This window comes from Hyperolius riggenbachi, chromosome 1, assembly GCF_040937935.1.
Source record: "Hyperolius riggenbachi isolate aHypRig1 chromosome 1, aHypRig1.pri, whole genome shotgun sequence".
NCBI classification, from domain to species: Eukaryota; Metazoa; Chordata; class Amphibia; order Anura; family Hyperoliidae; genus Hyperolius; species Hyperolius riggenbachi.
Window position 1 is genome coordinate 469,041,477 of NC_090646.1, and position 12,437 is coordinate 469,053,913.

The following is a 12,437-nucleotide window of genomic DNA, read 5'->3' on the forward strand; positions in this document are numbered from 1 at the left end:
ACGCGCGTGGGGCAGGGCTGCGGGGGTTAGCCCTGCCCCAACCAGGAAGCGCTCCCCCGCATTACGGAGGGGATTTGGGGGGACAGGGACCCCCTGCTAGCTATGAGGTCTGAAGCGAGGTCTATTCTCGCTTCAGACTCTTTAAAACCTGTTTCTAAAAGGAGAATCCTAGGATGTTAAATAGGAGTATCCACCCTAGCTAGTCTTGTCACAAGAATATGCATCTCTTTTGTGGAATGGCCAAAGAAAATGATAAAACTATTGGTGAAAATGATAGCTTACATATGATATATATATACCGTGTATGTAGCTTAGCTTTACATAACACAGATAAAATGAACAAAATAAAAGGAAACTCCTTCATGTCTGTCATTTTCTATGTATTAGAGAGACTGTGAATGTCCATGTTTATGGTTATAGACCTCACTCTGCTAATGCATTATTTTTGGACTGGAAGATCAGAACTATGGGTTTTAGACTAAAAACAACAAAGAGTTGTATAGTAAACCCTCACTTATCCAGGACATGCGGGGATTGCATGGTTTTGGATGTGTTCCAAACAACCAGCGTTAAATTTAACACTAACAGGCAGATGACAGGCAGAGTGGAAGCACAGTGCAAATCACTTACAAATCATCTGGGCGCCAGTGTTATTTACACCTGTAGTTCCTAGTGGCTTTGCGGCATCCTCTGTGCATGGCTCTGACGCATCACGTGACACGTCACGGAGCCATACAAGGATGCTGCAAAGCCGCTGAGAACTACAGGTGTGAAAAAGACCATCGCTCTGACGATTCCTAAGTCACTTCTGCTGTACACTACTCTACAAATAGTTATAGGAACACTCCCATTCTCCCCAGTCAGGCATGCCGATTACACGAGAGTGCCGGATGCCTGAGTTCAGGTTAACCGGGATTACCGGTATACTGTATTTGAATTTCTGGTAAAAGAGGGTTGTCCGTCTCCTCCCACACTGATGGCTACTCCACAGCTTATGTGCAGTTTCCATTTCTCATTGTTGAAACCTGGTCATCTAAAGTCCATCACAGCATCCACACACTGCTCAGTCACTCAATTGATCTCCTAGGTGCACAACCTGCTTTCACCAGAAATTCAGGCCCCGTTTCCACTATCGCGAATCCGCATGCGTCTTGCGTATGCGGATTCGCATAGACAATATAAGTGAATGGGCCTGTTTCCACTTATGCGTCTGCGGGAGCGTTTTATTGTGCAGAAAAAATCCGCATGGAACACCCTGCAGAGTTCGCCTGCGTGTGGAATGCAGGCGAATCGCACACAATGTATTTAATAGGGAAATCGCATGCGTTTTCCCCATGCGTTTTTTGCCGCGAATTCGCATAGGTACCAATGTAAATTCACACAGGCAGTGACATGATTAAAATCGCATATACCCTCACCTATGCGAATTCGCATGCGAATTCGCGGCAAAAAACGCATGCGGAATCGCATCCGCATGCGATTTCATCAGCGGTGGAATCCAGGCGATTCTGCACCGCAATAGTGGAAACGAGCCCTCAAAGGCAGCTCTTTGTTTTATTTTCAAATTCATGATCAGTAGGGCAAGGACTTTTCTTTCTATAGGGATGGTCAATGAGATGCAAATAGTTCAGAGCTGATGCACGATTATGTAAATTTTGTATGCAAATTCTTGCAGCTTTAAAATGGGCCAATTGAATCCTGCTAAGGCAGAGTTAAATTGGTTCATTTTCACCATCCTGCATCAACTTGACATTCTTTGCATCTTATTGACCAACCATCTTTACTCTTCAATAATTTTATACATGGCCATTCACAGTCATTTAGATAGAAAAAAATTTAATTAACTGAGACATTACTTTTTGACTGGCGTGCGGCTATACAAATCCTTCACTTACTGAAGTAGCTGGTATATATGAAGTGGTTTTGCACACCAACACGATTCACAGTAAACAGTAGCCAGAAATCTCCAATCCACAATGGTAAAACATCAAACAAAAATTCTCAGGTCTGTTGAGATGAGAGTATCCTTACACTGAGTTTATCACACTCAGAACAGAAACCTGCAGCCACCCAGTGCTCAGATGTCAGATAAGTGGCTGCCATTAAGGATGCGCTTACTGAGTAGCTATGCACTCGCAGCTACTCAGAATCAAAATTTAAAGGAAACCAGATACAGGGGAAAAAGAAAAAAAAAAAAGTTTTATACGTACATGGATCTTCCTCCAGCCCCATGCGCACTAATCGCTCCCACGCCGCCGTCCTCCACTGCCTGCAGCTCCGGTACCGGGTCTTGTAACTTCCTCCAGTTGCGGCCAGTCTGCGCAAGAGAATTACGCCCTCTACATTTCTCTCCTGCTGCATGGGAGCGATCCATGCGCATGGGGCAGGAGGAAGCCCCAGGTATGTATAAAACTTCCCCCCCCCTCACCTTATGGTACACTTTACATTAGCTAGCACTGCCCGCAGAAACAGGAGGGTTAACTTACCCATACCGTCGCTGTTAAAGGATGTGTTCCATTTGCGTCCCACGACACTGGGTTAAAGGAGGAAGCATGGGAGTGACGTGGAATGCGATGTGGGGTGCAAATAAAGCACATCAGCGGCAATTTGATGCTTGTTTATAAAAGTCTTCCCCGTTTTGCATCAGAATCTGACCACAGCCTGTGTTTCTGGTGGCGACGGCCACTTGTCTGATATCTGAGCACTAGGTGGCTGCAGGTTTCTGATCTGAGCGTGTGAAACTCAATCTAAGCATACGCTCCACAGCCCTGAGCATGAAGTTTTCTTTAATCATTCAGACTTACTTGAACTCTAGACATTTTGTGATCTCCTTCTGAAGGTGCATAACTTCATACAGCAAGTTCTGTAACTGCAGATGATAAGCGTCCACCTTCTGCTTGGCCTGGTAAAAGAAACAAGAATCTTCAGAGAAACAGAATCCAAAGTCAGGAATAAGAGCAAAGCTGACCACAGTAGTAAAAGCCAACATAATACATGCAGGAAAAATGATGTCAACCTCATGGGTTTGGTCTCGAGACTTCTTTAGCCGGATATGAGCCAAACGATTCAGTTTCTTCAATGTCATAAAGTGCACGCAGCTCTTGATTCGCCTTTCCTCAATCTCTGCAGACTACAAACAGGGTACAAAGTCAGTTTTCCAATAGTCTTTTTTACAGTAATACCATTTTACTTACTTACACTGGAGTAACAGTATTTCAGCCATCTCTACTGTGGCAATCTATAGCAAATATCGCACATTGTATGGATCCTCTTGTACAATGATTAAATGACCAGCCGGCAGGTAATTATATTGTTATACACTGGTACATAAAAGAAAATGCTGTGCACCTTCCCTTTAAACTGCTTTTATTCTGACCTTCAAACAGCAGCCAGCGTATGCATCATACAAAATGAACAACAGTGGTCAAACCTGAATGTCACGGTGGTGCGGAGGTGGATGGAGAAGAGGTGACCAGGGGTTGTAAGGACGGCACTACAGCCGTTTCACGCCGTCTGGCGCTTGCTCACGTGCGTATGTCCTGAGGACATACGCACGTGAGCAAGCGCCAGACGTGCGTATGTCCTGAGGACATACGCACGTGAGCAAGCGCCAGACGGCGTGAAACGGCTGTAGTGCCGTCCTTACAACCCCTGGTCACCTCTTCTCCATCCACCTCCGCACCACCGTGACATTCAGGTTTGACCACTGTTGTTCATTTTGTATGATGCATACGCTGGCTGCTGTTTGAAGGTCAGAATAAAAGCAGTTTAAAAGGGAAGGTGCACAGCATTTTCTTTTATGTACCAGTGTGTTCCAGTTGTGCCCTGCACCAACGTTTGATGCACTTCCCTTTGCTTGGACTGAAGCCTAACTACACGAGGCGTGCTAATAGACGGGGTGAAGCTATTGCAGACTTAAAGGAGCCAGCCCTACCCCTTGATCAAGCAGTTGAGTGCCGAGCTATCTTTTCCTCTCCAAGTGTACTGCAATTATATTGTTATACAAGCTGATCCCTGCAATGTGCAGTGTTAACTGTGTTTCTACTCTAATGCTGGGGATACACGGCACGTTTCTGTACAGTGTATCGGCCAGCTGATAATATTCAGCTGGCCCGATCATGCTGCTCGACCCACGCCCGCTCGATTCCCGCCGGCGGACAATGGCAGGGAATCGAGCGGCTGATAAGGACCGCCGGCAGGGACGAGCGGCATTCGATCCGCGCGCGAGCAGGGCCGCGGCTGGGGTCGATCCGGTGGCTAATCGAGCCGCCGGTCGACCTGTCTATGCCCACCATAACAGTTTCAGCTCTATAGTTACTGAAATACTTTACGTCATTTCAATGCACTCGCTGAAATAACTTGTGCTCAGAATGCTCCCTGGGACATTTATATACACAACAGAGAAAGCAACAAAGGTAAAGCAGAAAGAACTAAAAAGTAGGGTCTTTATGGGTATTAGTACATATAATGTAGCATAACCCATGGTGATGAAATGGATACAGAAATAATATGCATGGTATAATAAACCTCACTATTTATAAAGTGTGCAGACCTCTCGGATTGTTTTGTCACCCGTAGGATCTCTCATGAGTGTGAACGCAGCCTAAACGATATAACTGGATGAATGGAGTCTACACAGATCTCAGAACACTCACCGCATCTTTGTGACCCTTGCTTTTCAGATCGTTGATTTCAGCCATAAGTTTTTGCAGATCTTCACAAGTCTCCTTATAAAGCTCGTAGTCCTTTTTTGGGTCTCGTAAGTCTACTTCCCCTTCTTCACTATAATATCGCCCTTCCTTTATTGAAGACAAAATGCCACTTTAAATCATTGAATGAACTGTAAATACTAAACTTTACTAAATCACATGCTAATTTTCTTATATTCAATGTTGAATTCAAGACAGAAGACAAACTTGGCTATTTCTTTTCTATATATATATATAAAAATTTTTTTTATTGTATTAACTGTGTTTACCTGCTCTTCATGACGACTTCGCTTTCCCTCTTCCCCCCTAATAACTTTTGGCTTCCTTTTCTTGCTATCTGAAGACATTGTTGCAGTCCCCGAAAAAAAGCTGTAAGACAAGAAGGAAGATCAACTATGGTTTGTTTTCAATGAAAAAGTAACACTTCAGATCAACTGTAACACAAACATGGCATGTACTTTATGTTATGCAATGCCTAATTAGCTTATGACTAAATTATCTATATACTCATACATGAATGGGTATTAATTTAATCCTATTTATACAGAGAAAGATACTTCATTTGGAAATGTAAAGTATTCTATAGCACAAAAAGCCAATGTCCACTTGATACGGCCATATCCTCCTCTGGTTTTCCCCAGCTTAGAAAAATGACAGCAGCCTCAATACACGAAGGGTTGTTCTTCAAAAAAAAAATAATTCTGTAAAATACAGCATTCAGTATTTTGGACTTTTTTTCAAATATGTGGTTGGCATTTTACCAAAAAAAACAGGGCTTCAATTCATTAAAACCTGTTCGGTAAAAAGTAGAGGTCTAACCAGCTGTGGATTAAGTTTCAGCAGCAAGCTGTGTTCTGTACAGTGATGCTCCCCCACTTCTGGCCAGAGGTGTGCTGATTCTTCTCCTTCAAGTACTCTGCCTAAGAGCCTGCTTCTCTCCTGTGACAGCTTACAAAAGTAAAAGGCATCCCCGGCATCCCTTTAGAAAGCATGACTCCTCTTGTTCCTCTGTATCAGTCTATACATGTGCATGTCTAAAGGGCTACGAGGAAACCTCTATGAATGTGAACTGCTCCTGCATCTCACGTTTTGTTTACTTTCTAATGTTCAGCTCGACATTACATTGGTACCAATGGAGTAAGTAGTAAGACAGAGTGGCTTCTCCTATTGGCTGTCTCCTTTGCCTTTTTCTTTTAACCTAATGACTGACTGTTAGATACCGACAGTTCAGGGCTGGACATCTCACTTGTTTTATTGCACTCTTCTCTTCCCTGCAAAACTAAAAAGATAAAAAGAAACTACAAAACAGAATTATTTGTAGTTCAGATTTCCTTTAACCTTTTTACTGAAATGTATTCACTAAGCTGTTTGTTCTAATTTTATTGACTGTGGTGTTAAAAGACAATTCTTAAAATACAGATGAAAATTATAAATTACAAAGTAAATTCATAAAAAAGCATGTGTGCCTTAGTTTAAAGCATGTAGTTAATTCACAAATGCTGTTATGTAGCAATTAAATATAAGCATGTGCTTATTTAACACCACTCTCGACCTGCTCTTATTTTGTGAGGAGGAAGAAATGCTAGATGCCCATTAACTGTGCTGTGAATGATTACATTTTTGATAAGATTATTCAGATGTACAAAACAAAGGATACATCCAGGCTAAAAAAAAAAAAAACAACAAAAAAAACCTAAAATCCATTTACCTGGGGCTTCCTTCAGCCCCTGGCAGCTGTCCTGTGCCCTCGCAGCAGATCGGTGGCTTCTGGTGTCCTGCGCTGCAGAAGCTGACCTCGCCAGGTCGGCTTCTTGCGCGTTCCACTGGCGGGTCACGTGGTCCAGCTGACGTAATCAGGATTGTACTGCGCAGGCGCAGTAGTTCTGCGCCTGCGCAGTACAATGCTGATGACGTTGGCCAGACCATGTGACCTGCGCAGTGGAACGCAGAAGAAGCCGACCAGGCGAGGTCAGCTTCTGCAGCGCAGGACACCGGGAGCCACTGGAGCTGCGGAGTGGGCACAGGACAGCTGCCAGGGGCTGGAGGAAGCCCCAGGTAAGTGGATTTTTTTTTTTCTGCCTGGACCCTCCCTTTAAATGTATACTTTAAGCAAAAACATGTTTTTAAACGCCGTGCCTAATGTGTTAAAGGACAACTGTATTAAGAGGTATATGGAGGCTGCCATATTTACTTCCTTTAAAAGGGAACCTAAACTGTGAAGGATATGGATTGTTCCTTTTAAAATAATACCAGTTGCCTGACTCTCCTGCTGATCCTGTGTCTCTAATACTTTAAGGCTGCTTTCACAGTGGGACGTTACAGGCGCACGTTAGAGCAGCCTGTAACGCACCCCAACGCACAACATTGAAAAATCAATGGGCTGTTCACAGTGCCCACGTTGCGTTACATTGTAACGCAGCACGTCTACATAACGTACTGCATGCAGTACCTTACACGCGGCTAAGCCGCATTAGACTGTTTGCACATGCTCAGTAGGGTTTTTTTTTTTCCATTTTATGGGCGGAGAGGAGGCGGGGAGAGGCCGCTACGTAGCCAGGCACATGGATACTTATTATTCACTGCACTTGCAGTGTTTACATCCTGGAGCGGCCGCGGATTGGCTGGCGGAATCACGTGATGCGGAGAGCTCCGCTTACGTGGTCTCCGCAGTGCCTCCGACAGAGCAGGCGCACCAAGAGCTGCTTGTAAGGCGGCTTTTGGTAGCGTCCTGCTCCAACATCACCAGGCGTTGCGTTAGGAGCAAGTTATGTGCCCTATAACGTCCCCTAAACGCAACGTCCTGGTGTGTAAGTAGCCTCAGCCACAGCCCCTCAACAAGATCAGGTGCTCTGACTGAAGTCAGACTGGATTGTGTCCGGTGTGTGATTCTGCCACTAATGCAACTAAAGAGATCGGCAGGACTGCTAAGCAACTGGTATTGTTTAAAGGGGCACTATGGCTAATTTCTTTCTTTTTAGTCACTTTAACATAAATATTTGTAGGTGGAGCAGTGTTAATGACATGTATTGTGGCTGATCAAAAGCATTTTTTACACTGCCACTAGCCATTCTTAGCTTTAGAGTCACATCGGAAGATTTACCTTACTGACGCGACTCAGGCTGATCTATTGTGCAATAGGAGGCATCTGCTTCAATCAGCCACAATACATGTCATTAACACTGCTCCACTTACAAATATTTATGTTAAAGTGACTAATTTTTTTTTTGCTATAGTGCCCCTTTAAAAGGAAACATCCATATGCCTCTCAGTTAAGGTTCCCTTTAAGCAATACCAGTTGCCTGGCTGTCCTGCTGATCCTCTGCCTGTGTAACAACTTTGCACTAGAAGGCTCAAAGGAATGGACAGTTTAATATTAGAGGCATGATGAACCTCCAGCTTTGGTCTGTGACTCCCTGACATGGAAATGTTCTGAGGCCCAGGAAGTGCTTTGAGAGAACATAAGCTCTTTTGAACTGGGCATGGGTGAGTTCCAAACCCTGCATGCCCAGTAAAAAGAAGCAATCATGCATGACTGAAGGAATAAGTGCATAAGCGCTTTATTTCAGTGGACCTGCATGATTCAGAACTCGTGCATGATTAGTTCAGAATTGGTAGTTTAACCAACTGACTTTTGGGAAGTGGTGGAGGAAAAAAGTTGAGAACAAGGAATGCAAAGTACACAGAAGACAACGAGCAGCAAGAAGACTTTCAGATGTGCTGTGGCCCACCAGGCTTTTACGTTTAAAGTTGTGGCACACCTCAGGTTTGTTTTAAGTAGCCATGCACCTACAGATCTAACAATTATGCAGCTAGGTCTCCCTGATATTAGAACTGGAGACTGAATAAGATCCCTTCCCTCCGTTTATTGGTGAAAGGTTGCTTAGCCAAGTTGGAAAATCTCAGTCCAAAAGGCTATGGATGGCCACAACCCATAATGCCACAGAGGCAGTCACGCTTTTATATACAGGCCTCACAACTGTTATCAGAGATGTGTGGTTCCAGATACCAAAATAAAGCAGCTAGGTTACACAGATGCCAGAATTGAATAGCCACCATGGCCCCCAGATACATAAATTAAACAGGCATAGCCCCCATAGATACAGGAATTAAAGCAAACCTGCTGCGAAAAAAAAAGTACAGATAGATATGTACCTCCATAAAAAATGACCCACCCGTTCCACTGCTGGATGCCAGAACCCACCTCTTCTTCACAGCCACACTTCTGTCTGTGTAACAGTGTGGCCGTTCTGTGAAGCCATTCGTGCACGGAGGAAAAAGCTGTGCACAGTGGAAAATTCCACAACATGTGAGGTGCGGCTCCATGCTACTGTGCAGGCTGTACTTGCACAGAGCAGCTATGCTCACAAGCGGACAGGAGAGCAGCCACGGGAAAATATTTTGCAAACCCTTATTGGCCTAAGCTCCCTATTGGAGGGTCCCAGTACTGGATCAGTGGGGTACAGGAGGAAGGGGGAAGCCTCTGGATTATCTAAAGTCTCTGTTGCATCTGCTTGGCTTTGGGGAACTCACCCATCCCAGATCACTTCTCCATCCACCAGCACTGTCTTCTAGTGCTGGGGATTCGTTTTTCTCTCCAGAAGCAGTCTGCTCTGTTTGCCACAGTTTTGGTCTTTGAACTACTGAGACTGTGGCAAACATTTGAGCATATGCGTTGAAGCGGCTTACATGCATTGACAAAAGAGGTTAGTGTAAGGTAGAGTGTTAGGCAGAGGAGAGGTTAGTGTTAAGCCCAGTTCACACGGGAGCATCAAAAACTGATCCATGAAACCGATCAGTTTTTATTGGGCATCTGTTTTCAATCCATTCTGTTAGCACGCAGTCAATGCGATGTGTCTGTTGCTCCAGAATTATCGCAGCCTCCCCAAACTTGTGGTCCATTCAGCAGAACGTGAGGATTGGAGCCATTCTTATGGAGCAATGTGAGAGAATTCTATTGATTAACATAGGATCCGGTCCAGTTCCCATTTTAGTGCCAATGTGAACCAGACCTTAGGCAGAGTAGAGGTTAGTGTTAAGAAGAGGAGAGCTGGATCATCCACAGGGCAAACCTAGGCACTTGCCAGGGGCCTGGCGGATGCTAGCCCCTTGTAAATCTCATGTTACGGCCAGAACCAGAAGTCTGGCCACTTCGGGTTCTGGCCTGTCAAAACTAGAAGTGGCCGTCACACTGCGGCCAATACCCCGAATGAATAGTTTCCTGCATGCTCAGTTACACTGTTACTGCTCTGGCTCCTCCCCTTGGCCGCCTCCTATTGACATCTGTTCAGCTGCGGACACGCATTCCTCCAGAGTCGCTTGCCTCGGCAGGGATTTCTGCCGTTCGTTCCTGCACAGTGGGTGCTGGCAGAAGCAATGTCTGCAGCGCTCCTGCTCTGCTTAGATTAGTGTTAAAGAAAACCTGGCTGTAACTAAAAAAAAAAAAAAAAAGTTCCCCTGGGGGTACTCACCTCAGGTGGGGGAAGCCTCCAGATCCTATCGAGGCTTCCCCCGTCCTCCTGTGTCCCAAGGCGGTCTCGATGTGCCCCTCCAAAATAGAGGGGATGGAAATATTTACCTTCCCGGCTCCAGTGCAGGCGCAGTATCGTCTCTCCGCTGGGAGATAGGCGGGAATAACCGATCACTGTTGGTCCGCTCTACTGCTCAGGCGCAAGTCTCCAGCGTAGTTGAGCGGACCCGACAGAGATTGGCTATTTACGCTTATCTCCGTGCTGAGAGCCGCAACAGCACCCCCGCTGGAGCCAGGGAAGGTAAATATATCAAGCCTCGTCAGGCTTGTCGAGCCAGGATTGCGGGACGCTTCGGGGGAGCCAGCACTGGATTGCCTGCAGCTACAGGGGAGGGGGAAGCCTCATTGAGACCCTGAGGATTCCTGAGGTAAGTACCCCCCAGGTGAACTTTTTTTTAGTTACTGAGTCTCTTTAAAGAAAACCCGTAATGACTTAAAGGTGGGAATTATACTAGTTTTGTTTTTGTGACCCCTGGGATCACGCCGCTGGAAGAGCTGCTCTGTGTGTCTTTTACATAGAGCAGCATGCAGGGAGGCGGTGGAGCGACCGAGGAGTTCCCCTGGAGATTGGCAACAAGCTGCATGTAACAAATTTCAGGGGGTCACAGCGCTGGGGGAGCAGAGAGTGGCACGGGGGCACAGAGCCAGGTCATGCAGCAGGGAACATGCCTCTGTGTCCCATCTGCCTCCCTCCCCCTGAGGTACACTTTAAAATAAAAGTTTCACTTTGCGGCTTCTGCCAGCCCCCTGCAGCCTCCCTGTGCCTGCACTGTCTCTGAATGATCCTCCGGTCCCCCGCCATGGCTGTTTCATTATCACAAGTCGATGGCCACTACGCCTGCGCGAGCTTCCTTGTTCCCCTCGCTGGGAGCGTCCTGTGCAGGCGCAGTATGAGGTATTCAATGTTCTCTCCAGAAATTATTTCCAGCCGGGTGGCATGAAAAAGGAGCCGGGTGGGGAGATGAGAGAATGCAGGATTGGCACTTCTCTGTACAGGAGGAGGGCCGATGACATCCAGGTTCTCACCAAAACTAGCCGGGTGCAGCACCCAGCTAAAAGAGTCTGGGGAGAACACTGATATTCTCGTACTGTGCAGGACTCTCCCAGCAGAAAAACGCAGCCTTGGATTCTCTTTGAAGGGGACCTGAACTCTTGCACAGGACAAAAGGAAAACAGAGAAAAGCACCGTGTATGTTATTAGTTTATAGTTAGAACGTAACAAACCTAGAAGAGCCAGTCCTACTGAGAGAGATCTGTGATGTGGATAAGTTACACAGAGGCGACAGAGGCTCAGTACGGAGGAAAGGGGTCATCACCCACCAGGCAGTCTGCTATCCATCCAGTGTCTGGAGGCACCACTGCTGCGCTGGTCTGCACAGGGGACACTGCAGCAAACAGGTAAAAGCACTCAAAGTACAGCACCCAGCAGGCCCCACCTAGAACGACACCCAGCACGAAATACAAAGCTTGAATTCAATTAGATTTACCAGCACAGGTCATCCACAGCCACCGCACAGACATCTACGGACGGAAGTAAAACCTTTGCCATCAGATGAGCACGATAGAGAGCACGATAGAGAGCACGTAGGCGGCTAGAGCGACTCTACATGGAACAGTGTCACCAGTGCCACCCGGTGGCAGCGCAGTTGTACTACAGTAATATCACCGGCGACTTCCCCTAGAGCCTGAATCGGGGGAGACGACGAAGAGTGACAGTATTTGTCCTTTTTTTATCTTTAAAGAGAACCCGAGGTGGGTTTGAAGATTATTATCTGCATACAGAGGCTGGATCTGCCTATACAGCCCAGCCTCTGTTGCTATCCCAAACCCCCCTAAGGTCCCCCTGCACTCTGCAATCCCTCATAAATCACAGCCATGCTGCTGACAAACAGCTTGTCAGAGCTGGCTGTGTTTATCTCTATAGTGTCAGTCTGCTGCTCTCCCCGCCTCCTGCAGAACTCCAGTCCCCGCCTGCATCCCTTTCCTCCCTGCTGATTGGAGGGAAGGGATGGGGGCAGGGGCCGGAGCTATGCAGGAGGCGGGGAAGCAGCTGAGACTGACACTACAGATGTAAACACAGCCTCACAGCATGGCTGTGATTTATGAGGGATTGCAGAGTGCAGGGGGACCTTAGTGGGGTTTGGGATAGCAACAGAGGCTGGGCTGTATAGGCAGATCCAGCCTCTGTATGCAGATAACAT

The 12,437-nt window shown here is 46.4% G+C and overlaps 1 protein-coding gene across 4 annotated transcripts in view; it reads right to left on the minus strand.

Moving 5' to 3' along the window:
- THOC5 (THO complex subunit 5) overlaps nt 1-11,810 on the minus strand; it is a 42,330-nt gene extending 30,520 nt beyond the window's left edge. For 2 of the 4 annotated variants that reach the window (XM_068240280.1, XM_068240261.1), the window contains exons 1-6: nt 11,724-11,744; nt 11,461-11,621; nt 4,979-5,078; nt 4,656-4,799; nt 3,017-3,130; nt 2,805-2,902 (exon numbers count right to left, since the gene is read on the minus strand). In XM_068240280.1, the coding sequence (XP_068096381.1) occupies nt 2,805-2,902; nt 3,017-3,130; nt 4,656-4,799; nt 4,979-5,078; nt 11,461-11,549 (545 nt within the window). In that variant the 5' untranslated portion in view covers nt 11,550-11,621; nt 11,724-11,744. Of the gene's footprint in view, nt 1-2,804; nt 2,903-3,016; nt 3,131-4,655; nt 4,800-4,978; nt 5,079-11,460; nt 11,622-11,698 lie in introns of all 4 variants that reach the window. The other 2 variants (XM_068240269.1, XM_068240290.1) reach the window with 2 other exon arrangements.
- Nucleotides 11,811-12,437: the final 627 nt, after the last annotated feature.